The sequence below is a fragment of the Ictidomys tridecemlineatus genome, chromosome 1, assembly GCF_052094955.1.
Source record: "Ictidomys tridecemlineatus isolate mIctTri1 chromosome 1, mIctTri1.hap1, whole genome shotgun sequence".
NCBI classification, from domain to species: domain Eukaryota; kingdom Metazoa; phylum Chordata; class Mammalia; order Rodentia; family Sciuridae; genus Ictidomys; species Ictidomys tridecemlineatus.
Genome location: NC_135477.1, coordinates 4,823,224 through 4,840,877, shown reverse-complemented (window position 1 = coordinate 4,840,877; position 17,654 = coordinate 4,823,224). Strand labels below are relative to the sequence as shown.

The window sequence follows — 17,654 nt, the reverse complement described above, 5'->3', positions numbered from 1 at the left end:
CCCCAGCATGGTTAGTTTATGCTAATTCACTAAACAGGGTGTTATTTCTGATCTTTGCATCACATAGCTGTTTACGTCCAGTTAGTGAGCGGGCTGCACATTTAGCCCATGCCAAAGGTGCTATTGATAGAGCTTTTATAGATAAAAGAGGCTATGTTGATTGGTTGGGTTGTGGTTGATCTTTAGGCAACATGGCACCCTCGAAACTGCCTCAATTAGTCATCAATTTACATTTTCCTTGCTGATAAAAATGCTCCCAAAGAACCAGTCCACCGAGGTGGGTTTTATTAACATGCCGTGCTGTTACTATCAGCATGATACAGAGGAGTTCATGGCCATTCTTCCTTTCTAGTTCTTACTCTCTTCTGTGACTGACAAAGATCAGAACACTTTACTCCATGGTGAGTCTTGTTGTAATTAATGATCGTGTGCCTGGGGCCATGGCATGCCTCTGGGGGTCCTCCAGGGAAAATGGGGTTGCAGGGGCCATCCCTATTCCCTATTCTGTGGGTCGATCCTTGGCCAGGGGCTACAGTACCCTTGATGCCATATGGTCCAGCCACACTTTGCCATCCACCCAGGTGCCGCTGAGCAATCTTGCAGGATGCTCAGGAAGAGCCTGCTGGTCGCTCCTGCCCTGAGCTAGTGAGGTGTCCCCTGCCTTGCTTCCTTCCTCATGTGTACTCGGAGGGACTTGGGTTTGGGAGTCTGAGATTGAAGATTAAAAAGCAGAGGTCCTGGCCTTTTGCTTCCTGCAACTGAGTGGCATGCTTTAGAGTGACCCTGGGCACCAGCATGGCAGACTGTCTTTGCTGCATCTCAGTATGTATACAGGAGGATCTCTGGGGTGGCCTGGTAGGTGGCTGGTGGCTGATGTGGATGGGCTGGGTGTTCCCTGCACTGCCCTGGGTCAGTGCACTGGGCTTGCCTTCCCCTTGTGCATTTGATCCCTTCTTTCTCTGAGGACTTGTGCTGGTAGGAGGAGCCTCACATCCAAGTGTGTGGTGCCCTGTCCTCACTCAGGGACTCTAGACTTTGGGCCGTGCATTTGCACCCACAGGTTGTCCGGGCAAGCCAGCAGTGGTCTGCCCATGGACACCAGGCCAGGAAGGGGCGCAGCCCAGCAGGGGTGCTCATTTTCCTGGGGGCAGCCAGAGAAGAAAGGAAGATGCTGGCCAATTCCCCAGGACTGGAGACCTGCTCGTTAAATGGGCAGGAGAAGCTGCCTACACCGGCTATTCGAGGATTTGTCATGAATGAGTTTAGTTATCTACTTGGAGGTTCTTGAGAAATTAGGCCTCAGGTGACAGCATCTTGGCATTAGCCTGCATGGAGTCCTGCAGACTGTGAAAAGTTCCCGTCTTACCAGCAGCCAAGCCCATGCCCGGTGCCCGGCTGGGCAAGATGTGAGCCCCACCCACCCCCACAGGGCAGGTAGTGTGCCACACCACGGTCTCCTGCCTTGCCAAGTCCTGGTGAAATGGTTGTCAGCCCAAGTACCCTTCCTTTCTTATTATTTTCTCAGATTACTTTTATTTTCTCAAATTATTGAGGCTATGAAATAAGTTTGATAGCCACACAGAACATTACCTTTGATTTTTTTTTATTTAAAAATTAATAAAGAACTTGATGACAAGTATAATAATTAATCTCTATACGTAATGCCATGTACATGTACATATGAGGGAGCACGGGACATGTTACCTTGGTTTTGTGTCAAAGTTTTTGCTTAAATCTGTCAAGAGAAGGATCTCCATCCATCAGTGATGCATTGCAATTAAACCATGAAATGATTTTGAAAATGTTATTTTCAAATGTTTTGGAGGTGCTTTCATTTTCCAGGAAGAATTAGTTTATCTACAGAGTTTCCTGTTTGACTCTGAAAATTTTAACCATAGGATTTTGGTCTAAACTGGTTTGACATAGGGACATCCCCTGTTCCAGGATGCCCTCTCGGTGGGACAGGTGTGCAGTGCTGGTTTAGCGAACTGCTGACACCTTTCTTCTTTCTACTCACTGATATCACTAGGGTTCTTAAAACAGAAGGAGAGAGAACTTGTCGCAAACATTTTTACAACTTTAGTTAAAAACAGTATAAAAACATGAAACACATTTTTAAAGTTTCAGTCTACATGAAACAATTGCACTTCCTTCAAGGTACAGGAACAACTTGCCTATCACTCTTCTTGCACAAAAATATTTCTGAGTTCTGTTACTGCTATTCAGGGATTTGAATCCTTACACAATATTTCCACAACAGGGGTGTGTGTTAAATTAAGTATACCTCTGCAGTACTGTTTGAGTAACCCCTAAAGAATGTTTTCACAAATACTCTTCTTTCGTCTTTTTCAAGTCCAGATCTGATTGCTGATAGATAGGTCCTTATAGAACCAGAAGCATAAAACTAAAACAGAATTGCTGTTGAGTGAGAAGGAGAATGCATGGCAAGAAGTAGCTCCGGTGTGAACCAAGCAGGCTGCGATCCTTTTCCCAATACTAGCCACTTTGTGTTTGGCATCTGATCAATGAGGTGTGCACATTGGCACGTGAATAGATATGAAACTGCTGGACAAAAACTCGAAGACTGGGTTTTTCAGTATGTTCACAAACTATTCAAAATTTAAGTTGTACAAAAAAAGGCAAAGTAAGATCCCTACTTCCTATTGTGAAAAGCAAAAAATTGATAGACAAAGTCATTAACAGACTAGGGGATTTTTCTTTTCTATAAAAAGATACTTGCAAAGGTGCAAAGAAATGAGTGAAAAAATAAAGGAACTAAGATTTACATTGCAATGTGTAATCAAGAGAGAACTCTGAGTGTTACTGTGGATTTAAAAAATACCTAAAAACATTTGATTCACAGCTTTCCCCTAAGTATGTCGTTTAGTACAACTTACTAACAGGTTAAATGTAGGTGATATTAAGTTTGTCCATTGGTAGCAGCTAAACGGAACACGCTGTTTCTCTTTGAGATGGTCAGACCTTCCATGGTTGTTATAAAGCATAACGAATTATATAAAATGTCTGGCTGCTCTATGGGCGAGCAATGTCTCTGAGGATTGATCCACAAAAACACTTCCCGCCGTGGCAGAGAGCCTGTGATTTATTGGTGACTGTGTTATCCATTGTGTATCTCTATATGTGTTTTCAAATTCTTGCCAGAATTTATCATTTGGCCTTTGGGTACCAAAAGATTAAAAACGAGATCTAAGAAAGCTGAGTGTCCAATAGCTCTGACCCTGTCAACTTGCAATGATTAAAGGCATGTCTTGACTTTGGGGGACTCCTGGCTGCTGGCCATTTGGAAAATGAGCAGTAAACATGTCGTAGGTCTAGAGATGAAGAGGGTGCTCGATTTGAGGTGTCAGTGTGACACTGAGATGTGGTCACTTGGCTTAGCGCTACAGCACATGAAGGCAAATATACATAGAGTCACATTTTAGAGATTATTCATGGTCTCTGACCACTTGAAAAAATTGTGCTTTCTCCGGAATTTGATGTGCTGAAAATTGCACTCGCCCCCTGCTTATTTGCAAGATGGAACGTAAAAATGAAGTCCTCTGCAAACATAAGGCTTGCTTTTTCTTCTCGTTATTTAAAAATAAAGTAAAGGCTGGAAAATAATTATGAGTTTTCGCTGTGCAGAGTGACAGCCTGCCATGGTGCAGGTTGGTAACCTAATCCTTGCAGATCTGGGGGGTTAGAATTTTTACTTATCATCGTTGAGTACATAAGTTTCATTTCAGGTTTTACATCCCACATCCGTGAACTGCAAAGAATGGCTAGCCAGGTGTGACATTGATTACCTTACTCTGTTAATTATCTGGTGGGACGAAGGCCTTTTTGGTACGCAGGGCGAGAAGCGGGGAGCGCGTGGATTGGCACCGCAGTTCCCTCGATCCTAATCGTTCTGGAAAAGGACTGATTTAACTCCAGTGGGTTTTAAAGACAGCCTCGAGACTTCATACCACCAGTGTTAAAGGAACCAGAGTTTCCACCTTCCATGCTTTTTAGACTCAGTTTTGGATTTTTGCTTGGGCGTTGCGGAGTACGTCTCCTGAGTGTAAGGCGAAGGGGCGACCTGAGTTTCCTCGATAGGGTGCAGTTTCCTCAGCACGGGCTGCAGCTTGTCTTCCTGCTGCTTAAAGTCCAGCTCCACACTAGAAAGACAAAGCAAAGCACTCAGCCCTCCATTCTCCTCTGCGAAAATCCCCCTTGGGCAGCGGAATTTGGCAACCTTCTACCAGGGTAATGAAGGCTCATATTTTGTTTGTAATATAATTTTATGACTTAATATTAAGCAATTGACCATATTACTTTTTAGCTCTAGATTGCTGTACATTATTTCAAATAGGCTAATTTTCTTCAGAAAGTAACGTATTTGTTTTCATGCGTGAACCTTTAAGGCTTTGTTAACGTATACAGTTGGTGTCAAAGTATATGTCACATCTGTTGGAATGAAAAACAGGACCCTTGAATGACCTCATTGTTCCACATGCTGTCCACCTGTGCTTCCTGGAGTAAGAGGTGACCAAAGACAGGAGGAAGAGGTCCTCTTAATCCATACAGCCCAGGTGCCTGTCAGCTCTGGTGCTGAGCAGCTGGCCATGGCTCAGAAACACCTATTTATCTCACCCAAAAGCATTGTGAAATAAAATGACCTTGGCTTACACTCTCCTTGCAAGATCTTATTTGTCTGAGAAACGCCTCAGAGCCACAGGGTCCCGCTAACACTGGGGAACACAGTGTGTTTATCGAATCAACACCATGGAACATTACTCGGTAGTTATCAAACAGAGGTTTTCAGAAAGCAATATAGATAGTGTTAGGTAAAAATAACACAAAGTTGTAATGACATCGCTGAAGCCATCGTGGGTAAACATGTATTAGAAAGATATATTAGAAAGATGGATTAAAAATGATTTTTAAAAATATGTGTTTTTTCTTACAAAAGTTCTCTGAAGAATGCTGTTATCTTGTCTGGATTCCACTCCCCCATGTCTGTGAGAGGCAGCATTATGAGGTCTCCTAAGGTACTTCTAACAGGGGCACAGCCCACGAGTCATTTTTCCACGATCACCTCCCTTTCTGCTCTCGCTCACTGCCTCCCTGGACCCCTAGGGGTTGAAAAGGGTGCTGCCTCCAGCCAGCTCAGGGGAGTTCTGCTGTGTCCTCCTTGCTTGTGTGGTCTGGATGCCAGACTAAACGTCAGCGGGTTTCAGGAAAAGCTTGGTAGTGATGTGGATGCATGAGCTCATAACGTTTTATAACCAGTGGAACCGTAAGCCATTTATAAACATGAAATCCTATTGACTTAGAGAACCATTAATCCTAGCCAAATTTTGACATTTTGGAAAGACAAAACAGCAAAGCTGTATTATCTGGAGTTTTCAAAATAAGTTCCAGCCATTTTCTAATGGGCCATTTTATGTTTTAAATTCAGCATTCCATTTTTCTTATTGTCAAAGACTATAATATTACTTAAAAATTAAAAAAAAATTGTCAGCGAACGTTATGGGCTAGTTAACCCCTGAGCCTAAAACCAAGACTTATTCTTCCCCCTTCCGAAGGCCTCTGATATATGCTGCAGTTTATAAAACTTAGGAACAACCCTCACGAACTCAAGCCTTGTTAACCTAGAGCACATGACCCAGAAGTATAGTCCCTTTTAGGGACATCTGTGGAAAGTGCAAGCCTGAGGATTCACTGCATGTACAGAATTCCAGCTGCAGTTCTGTGACGTGCCATAGAAAGAATATAAGGTTCTGCCCAGGTGCTGGGTTAAATCTTCCATTCTCTTTAAACTTCATTCACTGAATTGTGAGATCATTCACTGAATTGTGGTAACTGCCCCGTTTCCCAGTGCAGCACCAAAACCAAGTGTTTGCAAAAGTTTCCTCCATTATACAATGTGACTCAAATATTCTTTTATCTTTCACTTATCTGTTGATTACTGATTTGCTCATGGGAATAGGATCTTCAATCTGACATTTAGCTAGGCAGACAAGAGTCTTAGTTACTGAGTCTGTGAGGACAGCCACTTCAATTGTCCCAGGTAACTTCTGCATTATTAGAGTAGGGCAGATGCTAGCACCTCCTAGGCTTACAGTGCAATCCCAGTACCTGTAATTATTGAATTCCCATTAAGCAACTACATTGGGAATCCTGTTATTAACCAGTTTATCACACCGCAGAACCATGTAATCACAGAGTAATCTAATCTGAGTTCTTGTTAACAAAATCACCTGACGTGGTCCGTGGAGTAAATTCCTGGTTGCTCCCCCAGTAGGCTGCCCTGGGAAGCTTCAACCAGGAGCAGGTTTGTTGGTGGAGAGCAACTTTGGTAGCAGGCTTGTGAGCCTGTGAGTGCCCACGGGGACCTGCCTCCAGTGGGAGTCAGTGGAGTGATGGGGAGCTGTGCCCCTTGCCCCTCCACCCATAGCCTCCAGGTTGCAGAGCATCTGCTGGGGGAGGAGCAGCAGCCCGGCAGAGTGGGTGGTGTGACACAGCTGCTGAGCAGGGGCACTGTGTTGCTGTGCAGCACTGACTGCTGGGACTTTTCCTCTTGGGAGGGGGCACACTAGGTCCCCAAGGATCTGAAGCAGACAGCAGACTGGACAGGGCAGTACTACAAAGCTAAAAGTCTGATCAGTTCTGGGTCACATACAGTAGAAGTGTTTGTAGTGCTAAGGAGCCAAGTGGCCAGAAGAAAGCCGCACCTGACCTCTTGGTGGGCAGATGGACGACCTGGACATTCCAGGGCACTGTGATTCATGTCTTGGTAGCCCTCCCTCCTGTTAGTGAGTTGTCCAGATGGGGGATGGGGGCTGCCTGGTGGAGGAACGGTGACCCACACTTTGGTCTTTGCCATCTGCTGCTTGCATACGCCGTAGGGCAGTACCGTCTTTCCTCTTGCCTCCTCCTACCTGGTCATTCTCCCACCTGGAAAGCTTTTCCTGCCCCTGGCATGGCTGGCCACCCCCAGACCCACTGTCCCCCAGGTAATCACAACCTCTGCACTGGCTGACCGTCTTCCTACAGGTCTCCCCATCCTCTGTTCTTTCTGAGTTCCTTCTGTGCATTAACTTTGATGAATTATCACATTTATTTCCATATTATTCACCTCCATCTCCCTTTGTGCAGTGGTCTTGCCTGGGGAAGAGCATTATCCCCTCTCTGTTCCCAGCACCTGCAGCAGGGCCCTGTCACTGCCTAAGTGACACCTGGAAATGAATGCACAAGAGCAGAGTCTGGAGGCAGGTCACACCTGGATTCTGGTCCTAGTGGCCCAGGCCTGCTTTGTTCTGGCCAGTGGTATTCTCCCTGCCCCCACCTGCTCCATACCACAGAAACACAGAGCTCCCCCTGGAGGCAGCGGGGAACACTGCAGATCTTTCCAGAGGAGGGTTCCCGTGCCTACTCCCTCTTGTTAGTTCTCTGCAGGGAGATCTTGGGTACAGGGGTGGCATCAGCAGAATGCCTGTTTCTGGCCAGCTGCTCCTGGCTCTCTGCTCAGAGGGTTCTGGGCACATGGTTTTATTCCCTTTGCATTTGTCCTGTGACCACGCTCTTGTTTTACTCATGATGTTGCTTCTAGATGCCATTAAAGGCAATGCACCTGTACCAGGTGGTTTGGAGTGCCCTCCTCGGCACGACCAGGTGGAAGCTTATCCCACGACCACCATGCAGAAGGAGCTGGGCTTCCGATCCTTCATCCCTTAAGGACTTGCTACAACCATCCTGTCTGAATGCCCCGTGGCACTCAAGGCAGGCCTCTGGTGTGTTGCCCAACTCGGGAGGAATCCTGGGTTTGTAACCAGGCAGGGCCGTACACATCATGCTGAGTGCTTACTCTCAGCTTGATTAGCAGCCTAGAGAAAGTCCTGCCTCTGGATTTCAATGCATGAAAGGCTGGGGCCCAGCTGGCCCTCCCTGAGTGTCTGTGTTGGACGCAGCCAGCACATTGTGCTGGGTGGAATGGAAAGATCTCTGGGCTTCGAGGCTTGTTTACAAGATGTAAGCCCAGGAATTGGAGTTCTCTATCTCTAGCTCTCCTTGCCATGCTTGAGTCTCCATCCTCTGCTTATGGCTGAACCATCCAAAAGAACACTGAATTCCTGGTACAGGAAGCCCTGTCACGGTGCATACCACCATAAAGCAAAGCCTGGGCCACACCGTGAAGATGGTGAGGTGCAATTAAAGCAACTGGGGAGAGGTTTAATTTATTTGGTTAGTCTTTTCTCTTAAAAATGAATTTTCAGAATAGGGACTGTCTTCAAAAATTATTATTCTATTTCCAAAGAAGTAAAAATCTGCTCTAAGCCTCAGGCTGTTCTGTCAGCCCACTCAGGAGCTCTTATCTTCTCCCCGGGGAAGGTGCTAGGTTTTGTAGTAACACTTCCAGCCGCTTCCTAGATGTTGCAGAGCAGGCCTTGTTTCTCCAGTTTCTACGATTTGTCTAATGCTCCTATAAATACTCAGGCCTTGCCAGCTTCCCTCCAAGCTGTCGCCAGCTCCTCCGGTTAATTTCAGAGGAATGCATTAAACAGGTCTCCCTTTCCAGGCCTCTCCGTGCAGCAGTTACAAGTTAAAAGCAGGTGAGCGTGGCCTGCAGCACTTGCTTGTTTTCTGGAGTGGAAGGAGATCTGAAATCTTTGGATTTCTCAGCCTGCTGGGCCACGTGGCTCAGTGGGCTGTGGATCGAGGCCTCTGCTTTTAATTCTCTTTGAATTAGATCACAGAGTCCTCGGTGCTGACTGTGGCTCTGCGCTGACTCATGCTCTACCCCTGTGGATAGACCTGCTCACCTTGGGGACCTGAGCTCCCTTGGCTGTGAAATGAGGGTGGAGATGTGCTTCTACTCACATGGTGGTCCCAAGGAACAGCCAGGCCGAGCTCAGCAGAGCCAGCACATCGGGGTGTAGCTGCGAATAGGACACAAAATATCCCCAAAGCATGACAGGCGATGTCTGGGGACCTAGGCCACAGCCTGGGCACCTTTGTTAGCACCTGGGCCACACTGAAGGTCAGGTGCAGTTCCAGGCCTGCTTTCTCCCTCACATGCCAGGGAACTGAAGCCTGTCCTTTCTTCCCGGGCTTCTGCTTATCTATGTCACTCTGACTACCCCCCCTCCTGGAAGAACCAGGACCCAAAGTAGTCCTTGCTCTCTTCTGAATGTTTCTCCTGGGAACATCTGAGGGGCAGTATCAGTCCAACACGTCCAGAGCCAGGCTTTCCCCTCTCTGCTTCTCCATCCTTCCCCTCGTGGCTGGCGGCCACCATTCCTCCAGCAGACCCAGCCCAGTTGTCCCTCCTGCCTCCGCATCAGCGCGGTCCCTGGATCTGCCTCCAGCCAAGCCTCCCCGAGCTTCCCACTTGGTGTCCTGGCCCTAAACCTCACTCTCCGTTTTCCCTTTGGCCATCAAAACAGCTGGGCCTCCTTCCTCTTCGTTCACTCCCACTCGCCACTTGCAAGAGTCACCTTAGGAAATATGGCAAATTCCACATCAAATTTCTGCTCATTCTTCAAAACTCAGGACACAGATCGCCTCTAGCGGAGGTTCTAGAGTAACCAGGGCTGCCCACCCCTCTGGTCATCTGCAAGGAACTTTCCCCTGGAAGGCGTCTCTCCCTGTTTCTAGGGGAGCGTGTCTCATGGTCAGCGCCCGCTGGTTTCTCTAGTGTGAATTCATGGAGCCACAGCCCATGCTGGATTCGTCTGTTGTCTGCATTTAGCACAGTGCCAGGCTCTGAGCATGCCCTCTTTGCTTAGTGAATTGACACAAACCGATGAACTAAACCAAACTCCTCACTTCTAATCTCAGCAGAATGCTGCTCTATTGTCTGGTGTACATTTAACATTTGTTCTATTTATAGAATTCTTTTTTTTTTTTTTTTGGTACCAGGGATTGAACCCAGGGGCTCTTAACCATTGACCCACATCCCTAGCCTTTAATTTTTTTTTTTTTTAATTTTTGAGACAGGGTCTTGCTAAGTTGCTCAGGGCCTCCCTACATTGCTGAGGCTGGCTTTGAAATTTGCAATCCCCCTGCCTCAGCCTCCTGAGCTACTGGGACTACAGGGGTGCACCACCGTTCCCAGCTAGACTTCTATGTGTTTTTCTACCTACAAAATCCATTAAAATACAAATATATATATGGATTATATATATATATAATATATATATATGAATGACATATATAGATATATGAATGACATATATAGATCCCATTTAAATAAAGTATTTGTGATGTATAGTTACTAGCTTTCTAAATGTTGCAACATAGAAATGATCCACCTCAACTTTGTATCCTTCCCTCAGCACTGTTTCCATATAGTAGGCGCATGTTTACAGAATCACTGTAAGGTTGAAAATACCAGAAATCAATGGCTAATTGGTAGTATCCATCCTGGAGCTATAAGATCTATTCCCTTTTCCTGGTATGACCAGGAAATTGTGATTAGTTTTTAACCAAAGCATTAGCCAGGCATCTTAGTTATCACCCATACTCTGGAGGATGCACCTAGAAGTGACCCTTCTAGTGCATCCTGGGCCTCTTCCTAGACTCCGTGGAGATCTTGCTGTCCATCTTGCCTTCTGCTCTCGCAGGCACCTGGCCTCATCCGAGTGGCGGAGTGCACGGGCAGGTCACATTTTGGCCACGGAGAGGTAGAGGTAGACTGAAGCCATTTGTATGGCCTCTGTCTATGAACAGTCTCCCCATTAAAGAGCAAGGCTGTCATGTGTGCATATCATATGTCATAGTCATGGAAGCCACAGAGGTCATACCCTGTAACTAGAGGGGATGAGTGATTCACTGGATGTAGCCTGACCTCAGAGAAGAGCACCCAGTGTCTCTGGGGTGCTACGTCACTGAATGAAGGGAGCACAGGATTGGTCGCACTGATCCCCAGGGCGCCAGGACTTGACCATGGTCCTGGACATCACCTTGATGCCCTGCTCATTTTGAAGATGGGTGGGTGCTTTCTCCAGGTTCATGGTGAAAGCCACACTTCTTCCCCGAGCCCCAGCCCAGAGCTGTTTCTAAGTGCCCAGGAGCTCACCGTCCATCCTGACGTTGGTGAAAGAACCATCTGCACTGCTACATGACATCAGGCATCTGATCACATGACATCAGACTCCTCCACTCCTGGTGCCCCAAGGAAATCACCTCTAGGAGCCATCCTTTCTAGAAGGCTGGTGGAGGTGGGTGTGGTGGTGCACACCTGTAATCCGGTGACACAGGAGGCTGAGGCAGGAGGACTGCACGTTCAAAGCCAGCCTCCGCTACTTAGCGAGACCCTAAGTAACTCAGTGAGACCCTGTCTCTAAATAAAATGTAAAAACAGCTGGGGATGTGGCTCAGTGTTTGAGTCCTCCTGGGTTCAATCCAGGTACAAAAAAAAAAAAAAAAAAACCAAAATCTGGCAGAAGGACAAGGCTGAGAGTCATTGAGTCCATGCAGCAGCCACTGTGTCCTCCAGACGCTGTGCAGATTCCCCAGGAGAGTCCAGATGAATGCCAGGCTTTGTGGCAAGACTGCAGCCTGTACTGAGCCCCCAAAGATATGCTCTGGGATCTATAAACAGATTCATTCATTTCCCCATGAAAGGGATAAGGTAGCTCCCTTAGCCCGTTCTGGGTGAGAGTCTGCATAGCTTTTCCCTTTGGGAATAACCAAAAATGAGGGTCACTCACATGATTGGCCTTCCTCTACTGAGTAAAGCTTAAATAATTGCTTTACAAATAAAATGCTGAGAAGAGTGATCAGGTCTCAGTTTCAGGACTGTAATCAGTTTTATAACATCTCCCTAAGGAAAGTAAGGTGTTAGTAAAGGCTACTAAAAGGACTACAAGTTAAATCCTTACATATCGGGGGGGTGGGGTGGGGAGAAAGAATATATTTTTAGAATTCTAAGACAAGAGAAAAAAGAACTTGGATCATCAGCTTTGGGAATATTCAAGGAGAATTTTGAGGCCTGTCAAAATTGTTGGTTTCCTCTGACTGTTAATCTACTTTATTAAAAAAAAAATTCCCTTACAGCAGAATAATATTGTGTAAGGTAATATCCAGGGGTCCCCTTCTGTCATCTCCTGCTGTCCCCTCCCTCCCTGAAGGTGCTAAGTGCAGAGTGCTGAGCCTTAGGCTGAAGGCAGGTTTCCCCACTCCTGTCCCTGCTGTTGACAAGCGGTGACTGCAGAGAGACCAGGAGGCATGTCCACCGTGGATGACCGCCTGGTGAGCAGGGTTGTGGCCTCCATGCAGACAGGCTCTGCCGGCCAGGGCTGGCCCTGATCTGTGTGCTGGTGCCATCACCTTCTCAACAGGGCGCTTTAGCCATGGTGCTTCTGCTGCAGTGGCTCCTTGCTGGACAACACCCAGACGGCTGGCTCCCTGTTTGAAGAACACTTGGGATCCTGGAAGGACCACTGCACGTGCCTGGCATGAGGTCTGTGAGCCGCCCGGGCTGTGCTCACAGGCAGGAAGCCACAGGGACAGTTCAGAAGGCATGCTGCCCTCCTGCGCGTTCCTCGTGCATCTGCTCCTCATCTTTCCTGAAATCCTCCAGCCATTTGGGGAAGGAACTTGCCTGAGGAGCTTCCTATTTGAGAAAAAGTCACTGGAGTGTTCCCTGGCTGCGACAGGAAGGGGTGCCCATGCACAGCCAGGTGTCCCCTTCTGTCCTTGGAGGTGATCTGGCTGATCTGGCTGTTGCTGCCATTTGTTCCTAACCAGCTGAGGGGCTCTAGAGAATGCAACTAGGTCCCCACTAGCCTGGCGTCCTTCCAGGGTGACCTCTGCTCCACCCTGTCTGCCCTGCCAGGAGAAGCATCACTCCTCCCCTGATGCCGCCGCCTCCTCCTCCTCCTCCTCCTCCTCCTCCTCTTCCTCCTCCTCCTCCTCCTCTTTCTCCTCCTCCTCCTCCTCTTCCTCCTCCTCCTCCTCCTCTTCCTCCTCCTCCTCTTCCTCCTCCTCTTCCTCCTCCTCCTCCTCCTCTTCCTCCTCCTCCTCCTCCTCCTCCTCCTCCTCATCCTCCTCCGCCTTTCACGTCCACGCCTCTGTAGCGCACCTTCAGTATCGAGGGTCCCTTTTGTCCCGGCTCCACTGTGGATCTCATTGCAGGGTCTTATGGTGAGGGGGGTGTGGTGGGCGTCTTCTGTCAGATTCAGATCTGTCCCCATCTCCCAGTGGCTGGAGCACAACCTCTTTCCTGGGAGTCTCTTGGACCATGCTTGTTCCATAACCACACATAAGCCCCAGCAGAAGAGGGCTCAGGCATTTTATTAAATACTTGCTTGAGATTCTGTCTACACTGGACCATCGTGCGTGGATCACCTGGATTGAGGATTGTAGAGAGCAGGGCCCTCCACAGGCTCCCTCCCTCTGTGCTGTTGAAACCAGAGGCCCAGGGGACCATGGTGCTCCCCTCCACTCAGGTGCCAGCCCACTCGCTGCTCCATGGCATGATTGGAGTGTCACTCAAGGCCACCTGCCTGGTGGCCTTGGCGATGCAGAAACGAAGCCAGTGTGGACATCGTCTCCTGGAGAACACACTGGCTCAGATTCTGACACTTCACAGGAACATTTAATATTCTGGAAATGATACTCTCTAATTAATCTGAGTCAGCATTATTATTATCTTTTAAATCTTGCTTCCATTTCCCAAAAGCCTTTGCATCAGAGTTGGCACTGTGTTATTTTCATTAAAACATATAAATTAGAATTCAGGGCATTTTCTTGCAGTATTATCTTACAAATTAACCATTTCAGTAGAGGAGGGAAGGGGTATGTTTGCCTTGGTATCTCTGATTGTTCCTCTGTGAATCGAAGTCTGAACAAAAGGTGAGTCATGGGTAGCGTGACTCATCAGATTCTTGTGTCAGGAGTTGCAGAGAGAGACTGGAGACAAAGGATTTCAGCTGCTTCTTAGCAAAGATGATATTGGTAATTTATCCTTAAAACATTCTCTGAACTAATTAAACCATATTTTGACAGGAAATATGGATGATAAGCCAGAAAAGTTTCACTGAAAGAAAACTTCAGCTTGAATCTCTTTTAATCTTCTTTCACGCTGAGACATTCCTTAATTTGAATATCTCCATCGGGTCCAGATCACAATCAAAGGGATGTCATCTTAGGGAAAAAAGTAACTATGTCAACCATCTCAGAATTTCCAGCTACCACTTTCGGAGCCTGGTGTTTCAGTGGACAGAGCACTGGGTTCCCCGCCACGTATGGAGATGAGTTTGTCAGGAGGGCAGGGATGCTTCTGGGTGGAGAGACGCCTTTGAGTGTGGGCGCCTGCACCCCATGCGCACACCCCATGCGCGATCTCAGATCCTTTCTTTCATACTTGTGAAAAACAGGGTCATGGATTCGGGACTGGAAGGAATCCCTTGCTGCGATTCTGCAGGAATTAACGGTGAACAGACACCTGCCCAGGAGAGAAGGCCACAGCTCAGCCCGACCTCCAGGGCACCCTGATCTGAGCGCCAGGCTCTGACAGCCTGATGTTTCCAACGTTGTGCTTTTAAAATTGCTTCAAAACGTTTTGTCCTTTTGATGTTTTTCCCAAGTCCTGTGTACTTCCATGACAGAATCATTTTTTTTACAGAGAAATACATACTGCCACCATAGCAAAGGTGCACATTTATTATGGGACCATTTTGGTGAAACCTCAGGCAGCGTTCCGGAGCGCACCCCCTTCTCGTCTCCCCAAGCCAAGCTTTCCTGGAACACGAGGTTGTTATACTGCTCCAATAGGCAGTTGGGTTTCCAGTAAAAAGCAATGTTTAAATGCAAGACAGGTGAGGTCAATTTCATTGACCTCCAGGGCCCTCCACCTGCCAGCAGGCAGTGTGACAAATTGCAGCACAGGGACCTGGCGGCTGTCATGGACTCCTGCGTGCTCCAGCCTCTGGGACAACCACAGCCTTGTGGTGTTTAAGGTTTCTTTATTTTGAAACTTATTTATGAGATCCCAAATATTGCAGAAGTGCTCCAGCCCTCCCAGGGGAAGTAGAAATCGTGGGTAGGGGTTCATAGCAAATTTCTTGATCCCTAGAGTGCAGCCCTGGGACCCCAGCACCTGGGTTACTAAAGCCAGGCTTGGAAAAAACTGCAAGGACTCTGATCCAAGCCGACCTTGCCCTCCTGCAGGGCTCTCTGTGGAGGCCATCCTGTTCCCCTCTCCTAGCATGTCGATCTTTGATATCTGTGTGGGATCCTTGAAGCCCCTTAGCCCACAGCTGTTTAACCCAGCTGTCCCCCCACACCCACAACCTTGCCGACAGCACACGAGACCAATGCTCCAAGGCTTCTCTCTTGCTGAACGTGACCCTCTGCCCTTGACACTGCAGTTGCGTGCGTGCTAAGATGTCGTACTTGCTCCTGGACTAGTTCTGCCTTTGGTATTCAGTTTTGACATGAATTAATCATCCTAATGTTGCAGCAACCAGAGTCGTAAGGAAGAATTGTCATTTTTGTGAGTCTGGAAAGAGCAAGGTGCTACTAAATATTGGGTGTGGAAAAAGTGGGGGTGACTCAGGGGTGCACTCAGAAGCCTTCTGAATGAGCTTCCTTCCCAGAAGTCCCTTCATTCTAGAGAAGAAAAGCCGCTTGACTCCTGGAAGACAACTTGGAACTCTAGTGGTGGCCTGGGGTCTTGCCTTCAAGACAACATTTGGGCCTCGCTGCCAAAGATCGGCAGAGCTTTAGGTCATAGAGATGCGAGATTCCAATTTCCATGACTTAAATTAAAATAACATGTTTATGTTAGTTACACCTCAGTTTTTATGGCTTCTCCATTGACTGGGTCTTCAGTTAATTAACCAGAGTGAATTTTTACTCCCCGTTCTCGTCTTCTCCTATAGACCTCTCGAAGCTTTCCTCTAACATCAATATCCACTATCAGAGTAACTGTTGTGTTTCAGTTATATCCAATATAAAAGGATAGAAGATTTGAGAAATCATTGACTGAGCTGACTGTGCTCATCCTGGTGGGAACAGTGAGAGCTTTATGGAAAATTAGTTCGAGGAGTAAATGAGGACGTTAAGAGACACTGGGATTCCAGCTGTGATGTCCTGTACAGAACGCTCTGGGACCTGCCTGCCAAACCCTAGTAGCTTCTGACTGCAATAGAACTTTGGGGGCTGTGGGAATCACCTACTGCCAAGGGAAGGGGTTTTAAACTAGAGTTCTGAAAGAGGCATCCCAAACCCTACTTTTTCTCTAGCTCTGCCTCTTGGGATGCTTCTGCTTCAAGGCAAAGGGGCAGAGTTTGTGAGTCTGCCCAGGTCTCTCCTCTGTTCAGTTTCTAAAGATGCAAGTACTTGAGTGGAAGGGCCTCTGTGAATAGGCATGTCTTCCCGCTTTCACAGGAGAGCCAGAGTGGGCGCAGTGTCTCTGTCCTTCACTTGGCAAGAATTCCTCGATTTTAGAAGATTGCTCTGGTGTTTGGATGCTCCTGGCTCTTTTGGATGGGAGGCCAGTGTGTTGGGATTCGTGCAGCATGCCCGCTGAGCCAATCCAAATAGTAACCACTCCATGCTAATTCCCGCAAAGACAGATTACAGGTTCCTTCTCAGACTTGTTAAATCACTTCTCTTATTACTTTTTATATAAGTCACCTCTGGATTTAGAACAAAATGTATTTAAATTATTTCAGTTACATTGGAGGGTGTCCTAATAAATTCTTTTTTCAGTCACCCAGGAAATGTTAAATAGGTTTAGGCTGGACATGCTCACTCTCTGAACACTCCTGGAAATCTTTGCTTACTTCTGCCTTGCTGCATTAGAAGGCTAAATAAGCTTTAGCTCTTGAAGTAATGATGTAGAGGATGTTGCCTTTGAAGATGATTTTAGAGAGTGTATTTTTTTAAGGGAGGAGAAGGGGTTCCTTTTTACATTTTTAGGTATATAACTATTCAGTTATAATAGTTTTTTGACAATTTGACAGATCACTTAAATCATCATCTCTGGGGAGATGCCTGGCACTCTACATCATCCCCTCTTTTCCTAATTTGCTGATGTTAGTGGGGGGTCATTTTATGTCAGTTGCATTCTTTCACCATTGATTCGAAACGCTCTTTCGCAATATGAAGGTGGTGAAAATATTCATATGAGGCAAACCTCTCCAAAAGGTTGCTGTCTCTGAGTTTGGAATTTGGAGTTCTTGAAGAAGAATCATGGCACGAGTCCTCATTTCACATTCATATTAGCAATGGCCAGGGGCCATCTGTGCCTTCACTCGCTGCTGCAGGGACCCTGGCTCGATGCCTGCTGCCCAGTGGCCTCAAAGCCTGGGTTGTTCCATAGGTGAGCTTTCAGCATCAGTGCCGTGGACATTTTGGACTTGATGACCTTTTCTTGTGGGCTGTCCAGGATGACATCAGCAGCGTACCTGGCCTCTACCTACTAGATGTCAGCAGCTCCCCAGCTGTGACAAAGGGACGTGGCTCCCTCCAGACTTGTCCCCTGGGAGTCACAATTGCCCTGGGTTGAGAACCTCCATTGTAAGCAGTAGGCTGATGTGGAATCCGGTGCCCATTTGTATCTACAGTTTCCTCTGCCTGCTCCCTGGCACAGTCTCCAGGTGACTGAGCTCTTCTTTCTTTTTTTGTGGTGCTGGGGACTGAACCCAGGGCCTTGT

At 47.3% G+C, this 17,654-nt stretch overlaps 2 protein-coding genes across 9 annotated transcripts in view; one reads left to right on the top strand and one right to left on the bottom strand.

Moving 5' to 3' along the window:
* The window catches only part of Dock1 (dedicator of cytokinesis 1), a 461,323-nt gene that overhangs the window by 178,006 nt on the left and 265,663 nt on the right, over positions 1-17,654 (top strand). The gene's annotated exons all lie outside the window — the stretch shown is intronic.
* Insyn2a (inhibitory synaptic factor 2A) overlaps positions 1,587-17,654 on the bottom strand; it is a 55,894-nt gene continuing 39,826 nt past the window's right edge. For all 4 annotated transcript variants that reach the window (XM_078024317.1, XM_078024313.1, XM_005320768.4 and 1 more), the window contains one exon: positions 1,587-4,160. In XM_078024317.1, coding sequence (XP_077880443.1) covers positions 3,977-4,160 — 184 coding nt within the window. In that variant the 3' untranslated portion in view covers positions 1,587-3,976. The remainder of the gene's footprint in view (positions 4,161-17,654) is intronic.